Genomic DNA, 25,123 nt, shown 5'->3' with positions numbered 1-25,123 from the left:
CGAGTCACCTTGTTTCGCGGCTCGGGGCAATGACCTCGCACAGCTGTGGGCACGGCAACACACACTAACGCAATTAGGAATTATGTGTGCGTGGAAAAATATTTACGTGAATAGTGTAAGATCGATATACACTTTTAACAAGTGTATTGGCACTTTTTTGGAAATTAGGTAGTTGATTTATCTTATCATTGTTATCGTTCCCTCTCTATCTAACTACAATAATACACCAATCGATGGTTGAGAAATGAATACTTAGAAACAAACTACCTACCTTTTATGTATACCTACCATACCAACACATAATATGTAACAATATTTACCATTGTTAACATCGTTATTAATGTTACAACATGGAAATCTGTCTCTGTATTATTTTCTGTCTCTAAATTATGAGTAAGGTATTACAGCATATTATTTTTATTATATTAAACTAATATTTATGTAAGTAAATATAGAAAACAACTGTTTCATTGCGGCCACTTTTTTTGTTTGTCGATGTTTGACACTTTATCCGAGTCGAATTTTATACAGGTGACATCATCACTATCACTCAAGTTATCAAATTACATCGAAGTTATCGAACTAGGGTGCGATTCGACGTGTTTTTAGCAGCACGTGACATCGCAAATCAGGTAAACGGAACGGCCCTCATGTGATCACTTCAAATTTAAACCGTAATTAATTTCGAATTGCGTTTTTGACGGTTTGCAATTGACAATTCCACAAAACATGACGTGGTCGACCCGTCTTAAAGTGCAAAATGCAAACCATATCCCAAATGCACTTTGATGACCATCATCCTAAGACATGCAATTATCGGAGATAAATCAGATAAACAATGTTATTATTAGAATGATTCAAATAATGTCGTCATATAGCCTACCTACCTACAGTCGCGCCTCCATATTGGAATTATTCAGCCGTCCGTTGTCTGCTTTCTTATTCAAATACATTTCCATTTGAACGAGCGCTTTGTTTGCATGGACTCACTTTGAATTGGGTCAATGTCTGCTTAAATCATATATAAATCTAAAATTTGCATAACAGATAGATGTTAGGTTAGGTCTAGAATACAGTTTTCCGAGTCTATTTTTATGTACATAGGTATTAAGTCTGATCTCAACATTTACACCTAATCACCTAAACATGAATTACAAACACGAGACTACATCTAATTTGATTGTGTCGATTTACAAGTCGTTGCAGATAGTAGGCTGCTAATTGTGTTAGAAAGGTTGTCGAAATCTTTTAGGGTGCAACCGAGAAACCCGCATTCAATTTTAAGTACCACCTTATGAGACTAAAGGGGCCCACAGATTAAAACTTTTTATAAATAGGAGATAGGTTAGGTTACTCTGTACCTATAGTAATTAATTATACTATGGTTAAGCCTAGAATTGATCACAGTAGTATAGTTTTAGCAAATATTCACCATCCTTCTACCTTGTTTCAGATCGCATGGGAAGCAAATACATAGTCATGAACGCGATAAAGGAGCACTCACATCAAGCAGGGTAGCTGTTGACAAAGGTATTCACACAAATAATACTTACTTATTAATAGTCTAATTTACAGTAGGAATACAAAAAATATTCTAACGGAGAATAGGAATGTAGGAATGGCCTATTACTAATTTTACCATATCGTTTCGAGAACTGAATGCGAAGAGGCGGCGAAATTTTAACCTCTAGGTTCTAATTCACTGCATGTATAGGTATATGTATGATGTTAATCACAAGTAATGACACACTTATTTTGTCCTTGAGTCTTGGATGTTCTACGCATTTATCTGAAATACGTACGCACGTAAAACTTGCATAGTTTTGTGCGAGAAGATCCTTTAATAAAAACTGCCAAATGTAATGTTTTATTCAGACTGAAAGTGTTTAGAAAATGTTGCCCTGCTGAAAGTACAGAAGTAAACAAACGGAACAATGTTATCTGCCGCGGTGCGTGTATATTGTATACATCAGATCTCCATAAGTAAATATTTATAAAACTGACGTATAACTGAATCCGAAGTGACTGGACATCTAAATTTAAACCTGTTCCCTTCTCGCTTCCCGCTTGACCGACTTTACCGATAGGTACACGTATTAATGAAAGCTTATTTAGTGTTTTATACTGCCCTAATGTTCCGTAAGCAAAATTGAATTAATTATTCATATATTTTTTGCAATCCATGGCACATATTCAGCCGATATACACATACCTTATGGTATCACATTGGTCTTGAATAGGGTATAGCAAATACAAATAGAAGTGTTACGTAGATACGTAACGGAACACTGAGATTACATGTGTCACTTACAGAAGTTTTTCTCCGAAGTCAGGTTCAACTAACTGACAGGTTTTTGAACTTTAAGCCTCTTTTGGATCTATCTCTCTCAAATGATGTGACAGTAAATTATTCTGTTCACCTTATACGATCTGTCTAGACTTCTAAGTCGATTGCCAAACGACAAAGACTTTGCGGACGGGTTCACCTGTCTAGGCAAACAAACCAGACGTTATTAAGACGAAACAGGAGCTGACATTTAAATATTTTAGGTAAATATACCCGTCTCGCTAACGGAAGCGGCTCCTATAACTAGTGCGATAAGGACAAGGCGTAAAGTCCTGCGTAAAAATCTCAAAAATCGAGGTTTCGTACTCGACTGTTTCCTCCTCCAAAACTTAACCAATCGTAACCAAATTTGGAAATCTAAATGATTATAAAATTATCTGCGTCGGACCGTTTTGCTTTTTTGGCTAATTGATATCAGTTTTAAATACCACGCCTCTCATTGCGACATAGTCAATTAGGCCATTTTGGCCATTTTTGAAGGGCTCTAGCGCCTTAAAAAAGAAAAATATCAAAAAAAGCAAGAGTCCGACACAGATATTGACAATATTAATCTGTGTTGAAAAAATCATTGCTCTAGCTTCAAAACTCACGGAGGAAACAGTCGAGTACGTTTGTATGGAGAAATGACCACTCCTGTTGGCTCTTAATAATGTCTTTATGCTGACAACTCAAAGTGAGTTTGTTACCCAAGCTACGGTGGAACCAGAGATGTGAAAAATACTTTATAAAAAGTATTTAAATACAAAATACAAATACTTCCTTGATATACTATTTCAAATGCAAAATACAAAATAGTTTTTGAATTTGTATTTAAAATACAAAATACGAAATAGGTATTTTCAAAATACTTTTTAAAAATACAAATACTTTGCGATAAAAGGTACTCTGAATAGTGAATACCTAGTCTGAATTAAAAAGTATTACTCAAAATATCTTCATTCTTTGAAAACAGTGTGTCAATCAGTCCTCTAAGTGCAAATTTCTAGTTGTTCGCTCATATTAACCGGAAGGATGGATGGATGATGGTTTATAACGGACAATTTTTAAAAGCATTAATTTAGATTTGTAATGTTTTACAGCTAGTATAATGCCTCTCGTTAGTGTGATGAAAACGTCTCGTTTGTGCAGAAAAGTTTCATCAGGGCAGAAAAGTTTGTTCTCCTCACGTACCTTGAAACCCTCGCAACACTCAAGATTCCACTTTTTTAACCACTCGCTACGCTTGTGGTCATGTGCGACGTTACTAAACAGATTCAACAGTATGAGAGAGTTGCCAGGATTGTAACATCAGAAGAGATTGTAACTCCTACCTACATTACCTACTATAAAGTATTTTGTATTTTGAAAATAGAAAATAGGTCCCAAAAACTATTTCAAATAAAATACAAAATAGTTTTCTTCAAAAGGTATTTAAATACAAAATACAAAATAGGTATTTTGCATTTAGTATTTGCATTTTAAATACAAGTATTTCAAATAAGTCACATCTCTGGGTGGAACGCATATAAATACACAGACTGCTATATTAATCATTAAACTTTTGGCTTTCCTGTAGTTTTACGATAGCAATTCATATTTATACATATCTCGTAGCAGTTTTAATAACAGTGTTTCCTCTAAGAGCGGGGTGCTTAAGTGCTTGGTAAAAGTATGTTTTCCAATGGTTAAGCCTCATAACGGAAGCCGTGCAAGTGCATGCATAATTGCATCTTGCATACACGCAACCGTCTGGTATATAGCTCGCGTGCGAGACGTGTGGTTATCGATCAATCGATGCTAAATCAAACAACAATGATGAGAATGTAAAAGCTTTCTTTTTAATTAATGATTCGAGCAACCAAGAGTTAATAGCAACATAATAAGGTTAAAACTGAAAATTACAAACATTATTTTAACCTTTCATACTTCAACAAGTATTAGCAGCAGGAAAATAAACAAGTTGAAAACTGGTAGGTAACCTAATTAACATATCAAATACATATCAAATTAAACAAATTAATAGGATGGTTAAGAAACAAATGTTGTATGAGCGACTTCTAAGTTTTAACGCAATTGACTTACAAAGTCATTCAATCCAAGTTTTAACAAAGAAAAATCAAAGTTTACTTTCGTTCGGAATAGGGACTTGGACAGACAAGTCGTTTTATTTTTTACTAATAGGTAAAAAATGTTTTAGAGTAAACGAAGAAGTAATTTACTTTTACTACAGCCCGATTTATCTATCAGTTATCTGAAACATGCAAATCGTAGGTATAAGCCTTTGTTGTCCCGGGCGGGAGTCGTTCCGGTGCCCTATCGATTCGTTCAGCACAAGCGCGCCTCCATGACAACGCGAGCAAATTTTACGGCGAACCGATGTAAGTGCATTCATGAAAGGAATAAACGTTGTATGCATATGGACAAGCTAAATGTACAAGTAGCGGCGCGTCAAACATATCCATAGGCAAGCCGGGGTTTATTTGGCTTACATATTTCCTTTACAACTCTGCTCAAACGTCCAAAAACAGGCAAGCCGGTGGGAATCGGGTTTTATGGACACGCCCCACTGATGTACATCGTACTTACCTACCAATATAAAAATATTATGGCCTCACTTAACTGAAACTAACTTTAAGTTACCTACATAGGTGTCATGTTGCTGGGGGCTATGTGTAGGGTTGCCAGATCGAAGTGTGCTATTATCGGGAAAAAATATAATTTTTTCGGGATTTTGGGCCTTAAGTCGGGATAAAAACCATTCAAATTAAATTAATTGTATTAAAAACAACGATATTTTACATTATTGGCACTACGTTAGCTGCTCTACCCAATCTCGTCACGCGCGCCCCGCGCGCGCGCTGATGGGCTCGACGCGGGTCGCTCGCTCGCTCGACGACAGTTCGGTACTTGAAATTATTGTTTTATAACGTGAAGCTGTTTTTCGGGACAATTTTCACTTTGTCGGGAATCGGGAACACATGCTAAAAATCGGGAGAATCCCGCCGAATCCCGACCATCTGGCAACCCTAGCTATGTGTCTTATTTTGCTAAAATACACACACTATCTCGTAAAGAAACTAAGATTGTAGCAAACAATAAGGAATAGCCCAAATGTTAAGTAATTCGTTAATTTAATAGAGCTATGCAAGCGGCATTAAACATGTAGGTACGTGTATAAGAAATAAAGAAGAGTAGGTCGGTATAGGTATATTGCATTCAACCTATATCTATTTATTAGGTAATTAATAACTAATTAGGTCGCAGTAACAAGGCCATGGATCGTTCCTCAGAGAAACCGCAAACATTTTTGCTGTGAAAAGTTGACACGATTTAACTTTTTTCCTGTTCCGTGAAATACTAAACGTTAACAACTCCGCGATTACAAGAATAAAGTACAGTCACGTATCAAAAAGGATTTGGTTATTTATTAACACTACTTACCTACCGTTTGGAGGTCAGTAAACTTTTTCACAACTAAGTAGGTATATCGAGTCATACGGAAGTTTCTGTGCGATACAAGTGTGCGTATAAACATATATACGCGATAATTATATACGCTTGAGGGCGAAGTACGCTCAAGGGCAGCCCGCGGGTAACGACCCCATCGCACCTTCGGCAACTTGTCTTCGACATTCACGACTCGTAACGATTAATGATTTCCCTGCCATTTACAATTACTCCCCTTTTATGGATGTTTTCAATAAACTTTTTACTTTTAAGTAGATATGAGTGAGTATCGTGTATTAAAGTAGCTCTTTCGTTTCAGGTGGTGATCTAGCCGGAGTATGGACATCAATAATGTACTGGAAGGGACTCGCCAGTACTTCATGGGTTTACCCAAGCAAGCGCAGGCGGAAGGCAGCGGACAGCCAATGTGGCCCGCGGGTGCGCCGCCTCACGAAGAGGGCGCTCCAGGCCAGTCCGGCGCCCCCGCGCCTTCCTCGCGCCCGCCGTCCGCCGCGGCCGCCCCGCCTTCGACACCTGCGCCTGCCGCGACCGCTGCACCACCGCGGCCGCCTTCCGAGCCCCTGGAGCCGGAGCCCCACATAATACATAAGGCCACAGTGATGCGCGAGGCGGCCGAGAAGCGGCGCGAGCTGCCCGAGCCCGAGGACGAGGAGGAGCCGATGGACGCGCTCTCACCTCCGACACATATTATTCGCAAGCCGCCGCAGCGCACCCTGCCGTCCCCCGCCCCCGCGCCGGCGGTGCCGTGTCCGTCCCCCGCGCGGCCCCCGTCGGCCGCCCCGCTGCAGCCGCAGCCGACGCCCGAGCCGCATCCCGAGCCCAGCACGGCACAGTACCGCGCACCTTTGCATCGCGTGCAGACACCTACGGCACGACCCGTCGAGCATTCAGCTTCCGGCCGCCCTCCGGATCATTATACCGCGTCACGTCCACCTGAAGGTTACCCGCGGTACCACTATGATTCAAACATGACAGACCCTAGTAGAGGTTCCCACGGGCCATTGGTAGCGTCGCCTCAACCGTCTGCGCCGCCGCGACATAGCAGTCCTCAGCAAACCTATGCGAGGCTGTCCAGTGCGGTGCCGCAGCATGCGACGACCCGGCTGCGGGAGACGGCCACGCATAGTCCACCGGCAACACGCTACGCGCTGCCAGCCGCTCAGCCTCCCGCACCGCATCCGCATAATGACCGTGTACCGCCCATACACCACCCGCAAACACTCACAACGGGTGATAGACGGTCGCCACAAGTTTATGCAACGCTGCCGCGTCACGAATCTTCGCATTTTGCTCGGACGCCAATGCATTACGAGCGGCAGCATGCTATTCCTCCAAGAAAATACGATCCCCAACAATCATATCCTGGGTATCGACAAACACAAACTGCAGCACAAACCGTGCCGAGTCAGCGAACAGAAGTGTTTAAAGAGCATTATCAAATCCAATATAAGCATCCCTCAATGGATGCTATGAGTGCGCACTACGCAGCGAGGCCACCAGATCGCGCACCTGCACCGCACCCTCATGACTCGGCGCGTTTACCGACGCAACGGCCTGTAGATTATCCCAGCAGCAACCGAGCGGTAGACGCAAGGAGTTACCTGTACCAGAGTCCATCGACTTCTTCCGTGCGCTATCAACCGACGGTGCCGGTGCCCGTAGCTCAAAATCATCAGCAGACAAGGACTGGTCACCGACATTCAGCGGCACCTAAACCTTCGTATGAATATCCCACGTCAAATCATGTTCAATCTAGTGCTCGACCAGCAACAAAGCCTGGCTTCCCGAGCCAACAGCAACGTATGACTGTGTCAGTGACGTCGTTAGTCAATCAAATGAATCAAACAAAACAGAAAAAAGAGTCTCCTTTAGATTTATCTGTAAAAACTGTAAAAAATTCAGCAGATTCTTCTACAACCGTAGACGATGCTGTCGACTCAGCGTCGCTTGAAAATAAGAACTTGCCGTTGCAACCGCGGCAATTGCCTAACAGTCGACACGTTCCTCCTCAACACGTGCCCCCATTTGGTGCGTCTCACAAAGTCGACTTTGCGCCTGACTTTACTCAATACAGAGAAACTAACAATAACAATAGCTCCGCCGTAGCTCCTGGCCATCCACCGGTACGGTATAATGGTACACATGAAGCACCTCGGCCCATCGTAGAAGCCTATCCGCCCGATCCCCGTCACCAAAGGTATCATGATCGCACTAAATATAGTATTCCGATTGCTACTCGACCTGAATACGCAATACCTCGCATAGATCTCACCACAACGATTCCTGAAGAACGTCATCTTGAGAGTAGAATCCGCGACGACCGGCACTTTGTAATTGAGGAAAGGAAGCGGCCCGCGGGACCTATTGTTAGCAACATTCCGGAGAAAATTGTCAGGTATGAGACCTGGACAGCCGACAGTCGGATATCAGACCGGTCTAGTCGCACGGCGCGGGAACAACATGAGCTAGCTAGCCAACCTGTCTACAGTTACAGTGCTCATAAACGTTACGAGGCTTATCCGGGTGATCACAAGCGACCGGTCACGTCCAGTGTCTATCATGAACACCGTCATGTAAACCATAGGTATCCCTATCCACCCGAGGTTCTCAGCAGAGATGTCAGAGACTATCACCCACAGTATGCTCCAGACAGAAATTCGTCTAGTAATAGCCGCCAGGTTATACAAAAAATTCCGAACCATAGAGATATGCACACCCATCCATTAGATCCTCATAGTGGAGTACCAGCGGACAAACGAGTTTTAAGCATACTAAGAAATAGTTTGGAAACGAAGCATCCGGAAGTCACTAGACCGAGGACAATACCAGAACTTATAGTCATAGATGATGTAGATGACTCTGAGGTTGAAATAACAGATTTGACAAAGGAAAACGATATCGACTTGGCAGGTAAAAATGGCAATTTAGGCAAATCTAACACTAATAAAATAAATGCACCCATGGGACATCAAGTACACATGCCTAAAGCTATAGACTCAGTGTTAAAAGAATCAGATTATCAAAAAGTGGATCCAACTACTTTAGATCCGATGAGTAAATCTCCAGAAAATGATGTAGCTTCGAGGATACGAACGAAGGCAGAATTAAAAGTTATGCCTCCATCTCAAGATGGTCATTTGAAACCTGAAACAAAACTTGGTGTACCAATAGGAAATCACGAAAATCTAAAGCCTACTCCAAAATCACAAAAACAACATCTTTTCAATCAAATACGAGAAGATCTTAGGTTGGAATCTGTTATAAAGACTGAAAAGCCAATCGCGTCGTTATTATCAGATATAAAATCTGAGCCGATGAATATAGAGGAGATAGAAAAAGATGCCGTGATATCGATTAAAACTGAAAACTTTTTAGACACCGAGTGCATTTCTAATGCCCCGGAAGACTTAGATTGGGCAAGCGCCTGTGATAACTTTATGGAACAATTGAAAATAGGATGTCATAAAAAGAAGCCGCGTAGGAAACGCACTGAAACGATAGAACAAGAAATTTCAGCTAGTGGTGAGAAATCTACGACTACGATTGCAACGTCTGAAATAACTCCTAGTGAACCTACTCCCAATATTGTAATTAAACAAGAGCCCATAGATACTGATGAAATGGAAAATCAAATAGTGGCTAAAACTATAAATGATCTAAAACACCCTATCGACAATTCCTCTATACCTAAACCTCTGACCCAAAATAAACCAGACTCGAACAAAGTACCAGCTATTAGAGAACCTATTGTAAATAAAACGGAAATTAAAGAAAGTATCAGAATACAAAAACAAACTAATTTAAAAGAACCAATTGTAAATCAAAATTCAAGAAAAGATATTTTATCAAAATCATCGGTTACAAAAGATATTGCTAAGAGTGATAAATCTAAGAACAACAAAAAACATAAGGATGGCGAGAAATTCACAAGATCGCCCTTAAAGCGTAAGTCAATGTCAGATAAAAGTGAATCAACCACATCTACAAGCACTACACCTATGAAGCACGTTACAAAACAAAAAGAACCAATAAAAACCGTCATAAAAGAAGAATCAGAGTCTACTGACGATGACGAACCATTAATTAAAAGCAAGATAATAAAAGAAAAAGAACGTAATGAGCGCCTCAAATATGCTATGTTTAAAGATATGTCAGTTTATGTTAAACTAGAATGCTGTGATGTAGATGTTAGTAAATTTACAAAAAAGAACAATGATAAAACCGGAAACGATAAAGAAGAAAAACCTACTAAAGGCAAATTAATTAGAAAAAATTCAAGATTGAAAGGGAAATCGTTATCTACAGATAACACTAAAAATGATAAACGTAAGGATGATACAAGCTCTGAGAGTGAAGATGAAGACCTAACCGTAGCTAGCAGGCTGAGAGTACGTAAAACTATTAAGACAGAAGATTCCAAAACAACGCCTATTAACAATAAAACTCCCGTAAAATCGTCTCCCACGAAGAAACAAGATAATAATGTTAGCAGTAGCGCCAGTTCTACTCCAGCTCGAAAAGCAGGTTTTGGAGATGGTTCCGATTTTCATCCAGGATGGGAAGAAGAGCTGTATAGATACAAGCGCTCACTTCGCATGCCAAGCAGACTTATTGCTATTCCTCGAGGACGCTCCGGTGGACCTTTTGTTAAAGGCGCGAACACGTTATTTTCAAGGGGTTCTACTTCTTTGCCGGACTTAGACCCAGCTCCACTTTCCCCAGCGCCGTCTTCAGCCCCCTCTGCAGCAACTGATGATTTGTATGCCAGACGTCCTGATAAGTCAGCCCTAGACAGTGATCTCGATTCTAATTCTAGTTGCTCAGTTGTTCATAACAATAGACTCCATTCTGATTCTGAAGCTTCCACCTCTACAGGGTTCTCGACGAAAATCAAAAAGAAGGGAAGTTCTATAGTAGATGTCCTCATGGAAAAGTATGGCAAGAAAGATGAGAAGAAAAAATCGAAAGATAAAGAAGACAAACTCAATAATACACCTAAGATCATTCCGAAAAGTATCAACCCGACTGAATTACTACCGACACCCAGCTTAGGTCTCATGAAAAGCGGTACGAGAGGAATTTTGAGTGCAAAGAAAGAGAAATTGATGGAAGACATTTATTATTTGGGTGCATTTAGGAAAGAAACTGTGTCACAATTTAGAAATGCCTTTATCAATAACACAGATGGCCTTATGGGTGCTACAGAAGAATTTTCCCCGGTTGTATTAAAGTCTAGGACAAGAACAGAAAGTAGAGTTATAAAGCAGCGAGCAACAATTAAAGAAGTTTTTGGAGACGAAAGGCCAGCATCAGCACCACCGACCTCCTGTAGAGACGAGGAAGAAGATGACGTTAAAGTAGACAAACCAGTAGAAATTAAGAAAGAACTGGAAACTAAGGCGAAGAACAAGCCTAAGAAAATAATGAAGGACAAAATGAAACGCAGATCTAGTTCTATACGAGATGGACTTAGGAGTACAAAGTCACTAAAAAGAAACGATGCTAAAGGGCGTCTGATGCGCTTGAAGAAAAGAAACAATTTATTGAAATCTTTAGCAAACAAGAAAGTTAAAGATGTTTCCACTCCAAAGATCAAAAAAGAAAAAAGTCCATCTCCAGACGACAAGAATGATAAGGATACCTCAAAAGAAGAGGGTAGTTCTCCGGGCACAACAGAAGCAAGTAGTAAAAGGCGGTTGAAACGTTTGTTTGGGAGAAGAAAGTTCAGTTCTGGTTTTGATTACATCCGCAAGAAGAAAAAAATCATCCGAAGAGACGATTCGATCAAACAAGCGCGCCGGCCAGCGTCGAAGCCTAGTCCTGAGTCAGTCCACGACATCCAGAAAGAAATCAAAGGCTGGTTTATTAACAAGAGCATCGGAGAATCACATCTTCACCGCGCAGCGAGATTGGGTTATACGGTAAGTTTCTGTTATAAAAATAAATTAAAATGTTGTCAAATTAATATATATTACTTATTTGAAAAGAGTAGAAAGTAAAAAAGGACTGCAGTATCATAATATATTTTCTTAAGCATAAAAAGAAGAAAAATTAAATTCAAGAGAACAATATTCAACTGAAATGATGCTTCAAAATTATTCAATCCAACCGCATTAAAAGTTTTGAAAGATAATGTTCCATATTTGAATGTTTATCTTTTCATTTCAGGATTGCGTGGCGTACTGTCTGGAGAAGCTAGGGGCGGAGCCGACCGCAAAAGACAACGCGGGTTTCACGCCCTTACACGTGGCAGCGGCGAAGGGTCATGTTCGGATCGCGAGGCTGCTGTTACAATACGGGGCCAACGTCTCCGCTGCTGCGCAGGGAGGTATTAGGTAAGTAAGGCACATGATTATTTTTCTTGATGACGCCAGTAGTCGTTTTACTAATAGTTAAATCTTGACTCTTTGGCCTTAACCTTGAGCCTCTTAAGCCTCAAGCCCAAATTCAAGCCCCTTCCAAAACAAAATCCAGAATCCACCACTGGATGACGCAGTTATCTTTGAAGTTATTAAATATAGCTTTCTTGTTTAAGTTTCCGCTTAAAAGCCAACAAGTTTTTTTGGGATAAATTGTCAATTTTTGTATCGAAGCCGACTAGCTGACCACCTAATCATTATAGGTATATCAGTATTTATCTTTAAAGTTGTAATTTCTATTTGCAGACCTTTACACGAGGCATGCGAGAACAGCCGCATAGAAGTAATCCGCCTGCTGCTTTCTTACGGAGCGGACCCCCTGCTCGGAACGTATGCGGGGCAAACACCTGAAGAGCTCGCGGAGGGATCGGCGGCCAAACTTCTGCGATTGCATATCGCGGACGTGCAGGGAACGGCCGCGGAGCCGTGGGTGTTCCCGCCGCCGACGGCTATCATCGGTTAGTTACCATCATTACACATTAGTCCCTCATTTGCTCTCTTATGGAGCGGACCACCTGCTCGGAACGTATGCGGGGCGGGGTTATAATCATTAATCATCTCAGGAGCTCGCGGAGAGACCGGCGGCCAAACTAATGGGACTACTGGTGTACATGACCATCACCGGTTAGTTATTACTGAATCGCGATTAGAAAGGGATTGAGATAGCTGTCAATCCATATTGATTTTGACGTAAGTGTATGGAAATCTGTTATTTCTAATCCCTTTCTGATCGCGGCATGATAATACATCACTTCTTTTACTAGAACATGGTCATGTCAGATTCGTAAAGAGTGGGAGGTTATTTAAGGGGTAGGGTATTTAGTTTTGCCATATCCAGATTCGTAATTGGAAATGTTGAGATAACACAACATAATAAACTAGCACATCGAGCTGTAGGACTAACGCCCTTCTTCATGAAACTTAGCAACGTCTTACAAACATCTGTTAAATTTTGTCTCATTCTAACAAACACAAATGACAAATGCAGATAGGGACGAACGATTATCAACAGCTTATTAGATTTGCCAAACGTTTATGAATAGCGCCATAAGATGATAACGATTTGTGCAAGATTGTCCCATTAAATTTTAATTTATTATTGCAGACAAGGAAGAGTACGGGTGCGACGCGCTAGCGTCCCCTCCACCCGCAACGCCACCACCGCCCCCGGACGCCACAATCGAGATCCAATGCACGGAGGCGCCGTTGCCACCGTTCTACAGTCTACGGCCCGCGCCTGGCCAGCAGTCGGACGGGCTGTGGTGCTTACTACAGGACATCACCAACTTATTACAGGTGTGTATCAATGGTTATAAAATGTCATAATAAGCTAATGGGCTTGTCAGATTTACCAAAATTACCAATCCGTGACAATGCGTCAAATGTAAAAGCAAGTGCAGGTATTGGTGTAAAACGTTCTTGTGTAAAAATAAATATCTACATGTAGTTCAAAATATAACATATATTCAAAATTCAAAATTAAGGTAACTACTGGTAGTTACTTACTCCCTATATTTAGAAGTTCCTTCTCTACAGTTTTTATGCAAGTCATTGCTTCTATTCCAAAGTTGCTTATTTGCATCATATTATTTACAGATAAAATCAAAAGACAGCCTGCTGAAGCAGATCCACTGCGGCTCGGGATCGCCGAAGGAACTGCTTCGCGAGATCAGAACCCAGGAGTTTCTTGAACGGGCACAGTGCCACCAGCTATTGTGCGCGGGCGAGAAGGTGAACGTGCGAGCGAGCAAGGTGGCCCTCGTCAGGGTCACCGACAAGCTACGGCAGCTGCTCAAGGTCGAGACTGTCCTTGTTAGCTGACACCATCAGTGTTCGCAGAAGTGCAAGTGTGTAACATGAGCACAGATCTAAGATATGTAGAAAAGACAAAAGTTCAAAAGGCATGCTGGTAGTAATACGCGTAGCGGAAGCGTCGTCGTAAGGAGAGAAAACGAGGCGCATGTATGCTGCCCTCAGTATTTCACGTTAATACGTAATGGCGGGAAAACCAGCAACAAGATAAATAAGCAGGAGCAGGAAGCAAACTTCGCTATTCGCGGTCACTCACATGGCGGCCGCGCTAGCAAGGCAGGAGGTGCACGACATCTGCGTGGTTTCGTCTAAAGCACTTAAGCCATTCACGTCCTTTTACAGGCTCGAGTGGCTCAACGAGATCTTAATACTTCGACTGATTATTTTAATCTTAACAAAGCTGTATCTCATTTAAGAACAAATAATTTCATTAAATTAATGTGTAGGCAGCCATTAACTTATAGTTTGTGTTGATGTTCTAATGAACAATGTGTATATAGTGTATATAGTTTGTAGAAATTTGTAAAAAATTGGTGCTACCTACTCATAAAAACATATGTGGTGAATGGTGTATATTGGACTAGATAGATAGCAAATGAAGTGATTGAAGTGGAAGTTTGATAATAGTTAGAATAATATAATTTTAAAATAATATAATAATTGAAATAACGAAATAAAGTTACCACAGTCTAGGATCAGACTTTAGCATATATGTACCTATCTTAAATGTGTGTGCAATAATAATGCTTGATATATTATTAATATCTGTAGGCTCGAGTGAGGAGTTGGTGCAGAGGTATCAGTCACAGGGTTGGAAAAAGCCTTAGCACATGATTGCTGTACTTAAATTACAAAGGACATTAGCAAGTGCAATTCATAGGTATTGTATGCGACTAGATAGGTTGTGAGCAGCTCCTGCCCTGCAGTGTCCACTGTTCAGGGCTTCCATCACTTTACCCTTGATATTATTTAACTAATACATCACTGACACTGTTATATTTTTAAAATGTTAAAATTATAAATTAAATTCATCATTTATTATTATGAGATTATTCTATTAATTTCTTTTCAATAGTGAATACATTGTTATGTTTGCTATTATTATAATAATATTCCCAATATGTTAATTATTGTACAATTAATTTACAATTATTTGTAACAGTTATGTTTTTATTATTTATACAGTTCTGTAAGATATTAGGAAAATTTATTAAATCATATCGCAAAATATTAAGTCTGTAAATAAGATGGATTGTAAACAGAATACCTATTTTTAACTTATTTTGGAGCTCTATCTTGTCTGAATAGAACCAATGAGAGACTATTTGGTATTTATTTAGCCTGGAAATAGTATTTTGGAACATTGTATGGATGGTAGCAGTTTTTACTCTGTATTTTAAGACCGTATTCCGCCCTATCTACTTATTCCTTTGAAATAGTTGAAACGAAGAAGTACATGAATAATCTGTGATGAAACTTAGAAGGACTAGTAAACGCGGGATTTGGTATGAAAACTAAATGTAATTATTGTAACTGATTTCTACAGTGTGTATACTTTTCTGAATGGATACAATTAATACCTGTCTGTACCTACATTTAAGTATTATTGTAATTATTGACACCGTCTGGTTGATAACATAAAAAATAAATGTGAACAATTCAGAATAAAAGGTTTTTTATTTTCATAGGTCTGTTGTTTCATACTGCCGACTTAAAACAACAGAGAGATTGAAATACAAACGGAGGCTTGACATGTGGAAACCGAATTTTAATAAATTTCCCTACAAAAGTTTTAAAAAGTCCAAAAGTAAGTATATAATGATTTTCTCAAAGGTAAAGTATGGCGATGGTAAAATATTTGGGATATCGGTTTGGATTTAAACCTGAAAATTTCCTTGGCTCCCAAATATTGAAAGTCCCATGTATGCGCATCTAATAATGAAAGGAAAATTCTACTTACTGTTTACAAACATGCGAGTTTTGTCATAGAAGTTGCATTGCTTTGCGTGCCTTGACGTTATCTCGTTATCCTCGCCATGGTGGACTTAAATTCTTAATACACTTCGCGGCGATATAAAACAAATGAGTAAAAAATTAAATTAAGCAGGTCTCACATTCTAGAATATAATCATTTCATTTGCAAATTAACGATAAAACACAATTCAAACGTGTCATAGATAAATAGTGTAGTGTAGCGAAAATTGAAATTCGTAAATTTCGAGTAACAATCTCGGTCCATTTTGGGTCACTCAAAATTTCGTTATCTGCCTCGCTGTCACTCTTGCATACGCGAGCATGGCTATAACCATGCTATAACAATCAAAATATATGAAAATGAATACGCAGATTAGACTCTCGCGCGAGCCACGAGACGAGCCGCGGCTCGCGGCTCGTCTTGTGGCTCGCGCGAGAGTCTAATTTGCCTAGAAAACGTATTCTAGCTGACTCGTCTGACCCACGGTTTAAACTCTCGCGCGAGCCACGAGACGAGCCACGAGACGCGAGTCCACCGTTTACACTCGCGTTCGGTTTGTCATTCGGTTATAAACCTTATGCCGTGCCGTTAGTGTTTAAATTATATTAGCTCGACGAGCTTGCGAGCCACGAGACGAGCCGCGAGCCCACCGCTTACACTCTCGTCTCGTGGCGCGGCTCGCGGCTCGTCTCGTGGCTCGCGCGAGAGTTTAAACCGTCTATCAAATTCTCGATTACTATTCGATTCGAATCGATAACACCACGTGAATTAAATGAACGAATTCTATAAAAAAATCGGTCGCATCACTAGCGTTTCTGTCAATGTGGAATCTGTGTCAATTGAGAGATTTCTGGTTGCGAACGTCTGTAAACGATTGTAAAACTTCTTTTAAAAATATTAGTAAAAAAAAATAAACAACCTAAACTATTTACTTGTTAGGGAAACCTTCTACCAAATGAAAACTACCGATTACTCTTTAAAGAGTATATTACGGACCGGATGTCAACCAATTAACAATTTACCCTTATGGTAAAGATAATGCTGCCAGTGAAAGGACACATGGTCAGGAAGGAGGTAAAAAAAAACCTGAATATTTTGATAGACAAGACGGACTTTGCATAGAATACGTTTTTCAGAAATCATTTCTTATAAAAACCTGATAGTAAAGACGTTAATTTACGTATAACTTTACTTACTTATTTCATTGAATTGACAAATCATGTGGAGCTGAATACAGATTTTTGGCAACACTGTTCGTTACCGTTGATGACGGAATGGGCGAGGCTTGCGTTTACCTTGTTATGTTATTGTAAATTCTTTTAATTTTAACAGTTTTTCTATAAAAACATGTATAAATAAGAGTATAATATTGTTTAGAGGTTTTGAGGATTTTATTAAAAGTTAGTTCTGGTGAGAAAAGCTCGTTATTTGTGATGGGTTTATGTTGTTTCTTGTTTATTAAACCGTTGTTTTTGTTCCAGCAGGAAAATGAAGAATATATTGTTATTGTTAGCAGTAACGGGTTGCGGTTACGGGCAACTAGATCCTTATAACCAGAACTTCCCGCCGCAACAATTTCCCTCTGACAATACGCAGAACAGCACATATCGTTCTAATCCTCAAATACCGTACGGCAGTTTCCCAGTCAATCAAGATTACCAGCAGTCACAATTGTCACAAAGTACGTTTTATAACGAAGGTTTCGACTCGGACCCCTATCGCGATGGTGACAATGAAGTGGACCCGCAGAACACCGCTAGTTACTACGCAGGTTTAGACTACGAGGAAAGGTACAAATGTCCTCCCAATTGGATTCGATTTAGAGAATCTTGTTACCGCTTTACGAAGTCGCCTAATCGTCCGCGGAACGACGCCCGGAAGATCTGCCAAGCATACGAATCAGACTTGGTGGCAGTGAATACTCCAGAGGAACATGGATTTATCATTACTACTCTAATGAAAATAGATCCTCAAAAGGGTTCCTGGTACATTGGAGCGCATCAACAGTCACCTGGATACTGGTCTAACGATTTAGATGGTTCTCAGCTGTCAGGTCTTGAAAATGCGTTTTTTGAAGATGTCACATCCATTTACAACAGCTACAATTTGCTGCCCCGGGATTACTTAGTATACAAGTTCTCACAACATGATGGTCGCTGGGGCCTATCTGCTGTAGAAGGTACTCAATATTATCATTTTATTTGTGAAGGTCAGCCTCAAAGGTTAAAGTTTCTAATGGAGGATACTAGATCCTTCACCTATGGCTTAGATGTTTATGATCCAGAGAGAATTCCGAGGGGACCTTATTTTACAAAAGAGCCAGTAGACACAATATATGACCCTCTCCGCAGCCATTTTGTGCAGCTAACTTGTGTTGCGGGAGGGTATCCCACACCTGTTTATAAGTGGTTCAGAGAAGACTACCAAGTTGACAGCCCTGTATTCACTGAAATCAACCCATTGGATGATACTAGATTTATTGTAAGTGGTGGAACTTTGATGATTTATTATCCAGATGCGGATAAAGATAATGCTAAATATCATTGCACTGCTTCAAACAAATATGGTGTCATCCGCTCTGAATCAGTCCGACTCTCATTTGGATTTATTAGAGAATTTAATCAGAAAAGACCTATGGAGAGTGGGAAACAATACTGGGGCAAAGTCATGTACTGTGATCCTCCGTCTTACTATCCATCTGTGAATTTCTTATGGGCTCGTAATTATTTCCCAAACCTTGTAGAAGAGGATAAGCGAGTGTTCGTGTCTTCAGATGGCGGAGTATACTTTTCTGCCCTCGAATCGATTGATAATGGCAATTATAGTTGTAATGTGATGAGCAAAGTTTCAGACATGGGTCGCAATGGCCCATTTTTCTCACTGTCTGTTTTTCCCCATTCTGATTATCAGCAGCTTAAATTCCCCAACAATTTTCCCAAGCTGTTTCCGGATGCTCCAATTGTCGGTCAAGAAGTTAGGTTAGAATGTGTTTCATTTGGATATCCAGTGCCTTCGTACAATTGGACCAGGAAGAATAGTCCTATGCCAAGACGAGCAAGACTAAGTAATTACGATCGTGTTTTGACTATTTCCAACGTTGGCGTTGAGGATGAGGGAGAGTACATTTGTGACGTCAGCAACGATCGGGCGCGCATATCTAACAGCGTGTTCTTAAAAGTACAGGCAGAACCAAACTTTACTATACCATTGGCTGACAAGCATGTTGACAACAAGGGTGAGCTGCATTGGAATTGTGAAGCCTTTGGTATCCCAGACGTCAATTACACTTGGTGGAAAAATGGCAATAAACTTTCTATGGAAAGTTTAGAATTAGAAGACAGGGACCGATATATAATTCAGGATAATGTGTTAACTATAAAGCACTTAGATCCTGCAAGGGACCCCGGAATGTACCAGTGTGAAGCCAAGAATCAGTTGAAAGCAAGATATTCCACAGGGCAGCTGAGAGTATTATCATTGAAACCATCATTTAAGAAAAGACCCCTTGAATTAGAAACATATGGCTCAGAAGGAGGAAATGTAACTTTGAGATGTAATCCAGAAGCGGCACCCAGACCATCATTTACATGGAAGAAAGATGGAAATGTAATAGGTGCTGGTGGAAAACGATTTATCACTGAGAATGGGAATCTGATCATCAGACAAATTTCCAGAGATGATGAAGGAATATACACTTGTGTTGCCAAGAACCAGTACGGGTCTGATGAGAGTAGAGGACGACTGATCGTTTTACGCGCTCCCCGATTCCTCGTGCGTCTCCCTCCGCGCGTAACAACGCAAGTTGGCCAAGTAATCTTTTTACATTGTAGCGCTGAAGTTGACACACTCTTAGACACCGCTTACCTCTGGAATCACAACGGCATACGCATGAAGGAAGCAGCCGATCTTTATGCTGACAAAAGAATTAAAATTGATGGTGGAGAACTTACCATCTATAATGTTAGTCTTTCCGATGTCGGCGATTACGAGTGCATTGTTAAAGCAGCTATCGGTCGCATATCCAGCCACACACAACTGCGAATCGAGGGTCCGCCAGGTCCTCCGGGCGGGCTGCAAATTTTGAACGTTTTGAAAAACACTGTGACCCTCGAATGGACCGACAGTAATTCTAACGGGCGACCGATCACTGGCTACGCGATCACCGGTCGAACCAATTGGAACTCTACATGGACTACCATTGCGGAAAATATCGCCAACGTGATGGAGGTAGATCGTTACAACGGGCGCAAGCGAGCGGTCGTCCCCGTCACCCTGCATCCGTGGTCGGTTTACGAATTCAGAGTTCAAGCTATAAACTTCCTCGGAATCGGCAAACCTTCAGCACCCAGCCCACAATTTTCGACGTTAGCTGACAAACCTTATCAAGCACCCGCGAACGTCGGTGGAGGTGGTGGCAAAATTGGTGATCTTACAATCGCCTGGACTCCTCTGCCGAAGCATTTGCAGAATGGACCGGGAATACATTATAAAATATTCTGGCGTAGAAATGGATCTGAAGTCGAATTCCAGTCCCTCTTGCTAAAGGAATATGGGAATGTTGGTAGTCATGTTGTGCGTATAGTGCATGAGTATTTCTATACGCCGTACGATGTTAAAGTACAAGCTTTTAATGACTTGGGCGCGGGTCCTGAGAGCGAAATAGTAACAATATACTCTGCTGAAGATATGCCTCAGGTCGCTCCGCAGTTGGTGTCAGCACTTTCCTACAACTCTACGTCCCTCAACGTGACTTGGAGCCCGATAGACCAGTCCCGTGAGAGGCTCCGTGGCAAGCTCATCGGCCACCGCCTGAAGTATTGGAAGCAGGCCAACAAGGAGGAAGAGTGTATCTACTTCTTGTCCAGAACTACCCGCGCTTGGGCCCTCATTGTCGGGTTGCAGCCTGATACATATTACTTCGTGAAGGTATGTATATAATAAGTTAAATTCATAATTGAATTATTGGGCATTGTTTTTTTTGGAATAAAATAGAATAGAATATTATTTATTCCAGTATAAGTACACAGTTATACAATACATATACAGGAAGAATACATACTCAGTATTTGTATGTTCAATTCCCAATCCAATCCAGTTCAACAGCCCATATGTAGTTTTTATACAATATATATTTTTTAAGCGCCTTCAAAAGCGTTGGAGGCCATTAAGGCACGTGACGTGTCGTGTCGGGCCCGGGCTTCTGTAGAATTCAACGGAAAAATGATAGAATTTAGAGCAGTGTTTTGCACCCGACCCGACCCGACCCGCGCGAATAATTTTATTTTGAGCTTTCGTTACGGGTGCACCATTACACTTCTAACTTGAGAACATGGTAGTTAAGAAAGACTAATGTCTGATATTGTTTTAGGTAATGGCATTCAACTCGGCGGGCGAGGGTCCCGAGAGCGAGCGCTACCTGGAGCGCACGTACCGCAAGGCGCCGCAGAAGCCCCCGGCCTCCGTCAACGTGTGGGCCGTCAACCCGAGCACGGTGCGCGTCGTGTGGCGCTACGTGCAACCCACGGATGAGGAGGAACCGCTTATTGGCTACAAGGTCTGCTTTACATTTAATTCAAATAATCTGCCGTTCTCACAAAAGGCTCGAACTCACTCGAACTCGACTCGAAGTTCTGAGACTCGAAGAGTCGTACGATGACTTTCGAGGTGGAACCGTTGAGCTTTTGTAGCCAACAGACGTTGTGGTACGCGGTTTATTATTACATTGGTGCGGATCCTCACGCTGCAAGTAGCCGTTTTGTTTTCCATCAGGCAAGCCGTAGGTGTGCTTGTGTGCTACCATTGTAGTCAAAAAAGCTCAAGATGTTGAGAGACCGGTTATTACAAGAGAATCTTCACATTTTTGTGTTTCAATACCGCTTCGTAATATTACCGTTATTATCATCGTTACAACACCCGAAAGACGTTAACATAGGTCCCACAAGGACCGTGCGCTGCCCTCATTCCACCGTTCGCGTTCCCTGCGATATTGATATGATTATCGTATCAAGAAATGGACTGAGCTAAATTAATTGGAAGCCAAGCCCAGACGACTTATATAACCTACTTGTGGTTTTGTCAACCTCAGCTTGCGCGTCTAATGTCACTGTATCCTCATTGGCTGCAAGGTCAGTGTGATTTATTAGGCGATTAGTTACCATTGTACTCGGTAAACTGATCATTTGTAAAGTAAACTTTATGACAATGGAAAAAGGTCTAATATTGACCACTTATGGCCAGTATAGTTAAATTGAGTGAGAAGTTAGATTTCTCTTGCAAGGTGTGCGCTTAACACAGAGTGATTCTAAGTGATTCGTGCTCTCATTTAGTACGACGTGGATACAATTGCCTCTCTTCCCACTGACTGGACGTCTGTATTGGGTTTTGACTAACTGACCAAACTTATATCGACCGGGATATGAACCGTTACCCGTGAACAAGATGCATGTAACTGCGTCGAAATATCGGGAGCTCGAAAACAATACAAAAGCTAATCACGGTTCATATGCCGGTCGATATAAGTCTAGTGAAACTAAACGTGAATCATTCAAAGCTGTAATTTACTAAAGTCCACACATGAAGTATCTAAATGAATATCTGCATCCGTGTCTGATTGGTTCCTTATCATTTTACAGGTGCGAGTATGGGAGACCGACCAAGACATGAGCACGGCGAACGACACCATCATACCCGTGGAGCACAAACTCGAAGCATACGTCAACAACCTCATACCAGGCAAGACCTACAACCTCCGAGTCCTGGCCTATTCCAACGGAGGCGACGGCCGTATGTCCTCTCCCCCAATAACCTTCCAAATGGGTGACTACCACAGCGATTCTCTAGGGTACTACGTAAGGGGCAACTCAGCCCACAAAGCAAGCTTAGCTTTAGGATCTCTTTTCTCACTATTTCTAGGTCTCTCGGCCTTTAGATGGCTGCTATCGTGATGTTTATTCTGTCCTTATTTTGCGTAGCTTTAGTAACTAAGGTCTGATTATGATATTGCAATAGCTTATACCTATATTTTTACATTGAAGTTTGAAGCTATATTTTTGTACTAAAAGACGTAAATTGATAAATATTTCTTTATTTGCACAACTTGCGAGGTTGTGAATTATCCCGCCCATTTTACTCTACATTTTATATATTTTTTCAATTTCTATAATTTACTCTTTTACTGTTTTCTTAGCTTTAAATAATTTAGACTCTCATGCACTATATTTTCTATAAGTTAAGTTAGAATAACTTACTATTTTAACTAACATTCCAAGTCGATTTACTATTGACAATAAGCCAGGATAAAATCTCATCACCTAATGATCTAAGACTAATGATATATGGAAGTCCATATCACAATTTTGATTTAGATGTAAGAGATGTATGTAAATATTTTCCAATGTGTTGTTTATACATTTGTTTAAAATGAAAATTTTCGCTGCGTCAACACTGAGACTTATCGTTTTAAAATTATTATTTTTTACTTCTACAATCCGAGCCATTTTCTTCGTTTAGGATAAGCTATTTTCAGTTACACGCATAATGACAATATTTTCGCGTAACGTCACATAAAGTAGATGGCTGAGTGCTCGACACTGACCCAGAACATGCCATCCTTAACCTTTTGGACGCCAATGACCGATGTATCCGCACCGTAGGTTCAACCCCAAAAACCGACTACAGACCACAGAGCAACATCGACCTACGCGCATATACATAAAGTTCAACATCAGTTTTGACACTTCAATGATGTGGCGTCTGAGTGACAGCTTTTGTGTTTGACACGGTGTGGAAAAGGTTAAATTTTCATGTCATTAACAATAGAGGTGACCATAATTTTGCGTGTATCGTGCCGCGTGGTCAAAATATATCATTATGCGTCTAATTGCCTATTTTTTTATAATTATGGTCATATGTATAGTACAAACTACAAAGTGATTAAGTGAAGCAGTGGGGTTGTGTAGGTACAGTCGGCATCAAATGAGTGGTGATCAAATATAATGCAACACATCGTTACAATCCTTAAGGGTCTCCCCAAACTTATCGACGCGGAATCGGCAATGCCAATAGAAATGAAACTTTATGTCCACGCAATAAGAGCGAAAAAGACGCCGACGCGTCGGCCGTCGACGGCCGAACGGAGCCGAACCAAACCGCAGCCGTTTATGCTGTTTACTATCGGCTTTCGCCGAATCCGCGTCGATAAGTATGGGTCCACTAAACTCGCCGAGGCGAATCGAATCGAATAGCAATAATTCGCCTCCTATATTTTCTATGCAACTGCGTCCATTGACTAATAGCCGCGGCGCGCCGATTCGAATCTCCGCGCGTAGGTATTGCTCGTCAGGCGAATTTCTGCCGCTACGCGTTTCGAATCGACTCGGCGAGTCTAGTGGACGCCAGCCTTTATTCAGCTTATTCCTTTGGTGATAATTGTGTGTTACAACATTTTTGGCTACTTATACTTTCCATTTGACGCCTGATGTATCAGGAATTTGTTATCAAAGGTTTTTGTTATCAAGAAAAAACATCAATTTTTCATATTGCTAAAACAAAACTAAATATTCGCAACTCTAGCTGGAAAACTCCACCAAGCCCATTACAATAAAAAATGTAATTTAAAATTGCCTTAAACATGTTGAAATCTTTGTACGTAATGTTTAATATTAAAAGTTTCGTGAAATAAATGTTTTTATACTTGAAACTTACTTTGTCTTTGAAGATAAATAATATGACACCTAAATATTTAGTGCTGTTTCATATCTACTTAACGCAATTTATTAACTCCTTAACCTTTTCGCCGCTACGTCAATAAGTAATAAAGCAGTGGTTCCTAACCTGGGGGTAATTACCCCCGTGGGGGTAAAACTGGTATTTTACGGGGGTAATAAGCTAACCTAATATAACAATACAGCAAACGTACACGTTTTATTTTTTATTACCATTAGGAGGAGGGGTAAAATCAGGTTCCCTAGTTAGTCATAGGGGTGACCGAACTGAAAAGGTTATGAACCACTGTAATAAAGTGTCATTAACGCCAAGACACAAATTGCACGTAAACAACCCGTATTATACAGGGTGTTGCCTGTAACAGGAGCAATAAATTAAACTGTAGGCTGTACTCCTCAA

At 40.8% G+C, this 25,123-nt stretch overlaps 2 protein-coding genes across 3 annotated transcripts in view; both read left to right on the top strand.

Moving 5' to 3' along the window:
- The window catches only part of LOC134649367 (uncharacterized), a 32,891-nt gene extending 18,697 nt beyond the window's left edge, over positions 1-14,194 (top strand). For both annotated transcript variants that reach the window (XM_063504086.1, XM_063504085.1), the window contains exons 3-8: positions 1,454-1,530; positions 6,093-11,715; positions 11,963-12,129; positions 12,460-12,671; positions 13,319-13,509; positions 13,810-14,194. In XM_063504086.1, the coding sequence (XP_063360156.1) occupies positions 6,112-11,715; positions 11,963-12,129; positions 12,460-12,671; positions 13,319-13,509; positions 13,810-14,034 (6,399 nt within the window). In that variant the 5' untranslated portion in view covers positions 1,454-1,530; positions 6,093-6,111 and the 3' untranslated portion in view covers positions 14,035-14,194. The remainder of the gene's footprint in view (positions 1-1,453; positions 1,531-6,092; positions 11,716-11,962; positions 12,130-12,459; positions 12,672-13,318; positions 13,510-13,809) is intronic.
- Positions 14,195-17,466: 3,272 nt separating this feature from the next.
- LOC134649359 (contactin) lies at positions 17,467-23,146 on the top strand. The gene is made up of 3 exons (XM_063504074.1): positions 17,467-20,926; positions 21,369-21,554; positions 22,633-23,146. The coding sequence occupies exons 1-3, from the start codon at positions 17,489-17,491 to the stop codon at positions 22,942-22,944; spliced, it is 3,936 nt and encodes a 1,311-aa protein (XP_063360144.1). The 5' UTR covers positions 17,467-17,488; the 3' UTR covers positions 22,945-23,146.
- Positions 23,147-25,123: the final 1,977 nt, after the last annotated feature.

The sequence above is a fragment of the Cydia amplana genome, chromosome 7, assembly GCF_948474715.1.
Source record: "Cydia amplana chromosome 7, ilCydAmpl1.1, whole genome shotgun sequence".
Taxonomy (NCBI): Eukaryota; Metazoa; Arthropoda; class Insecta; order Lepidoptera; family Tortricidae; genus Cydia; species Cydia amplana.
The sequence above is the reverse complement of the archived record's forward strand: the minus strand, read 5'-3'. Positions and strand labels throughout refer to the sequence as shown.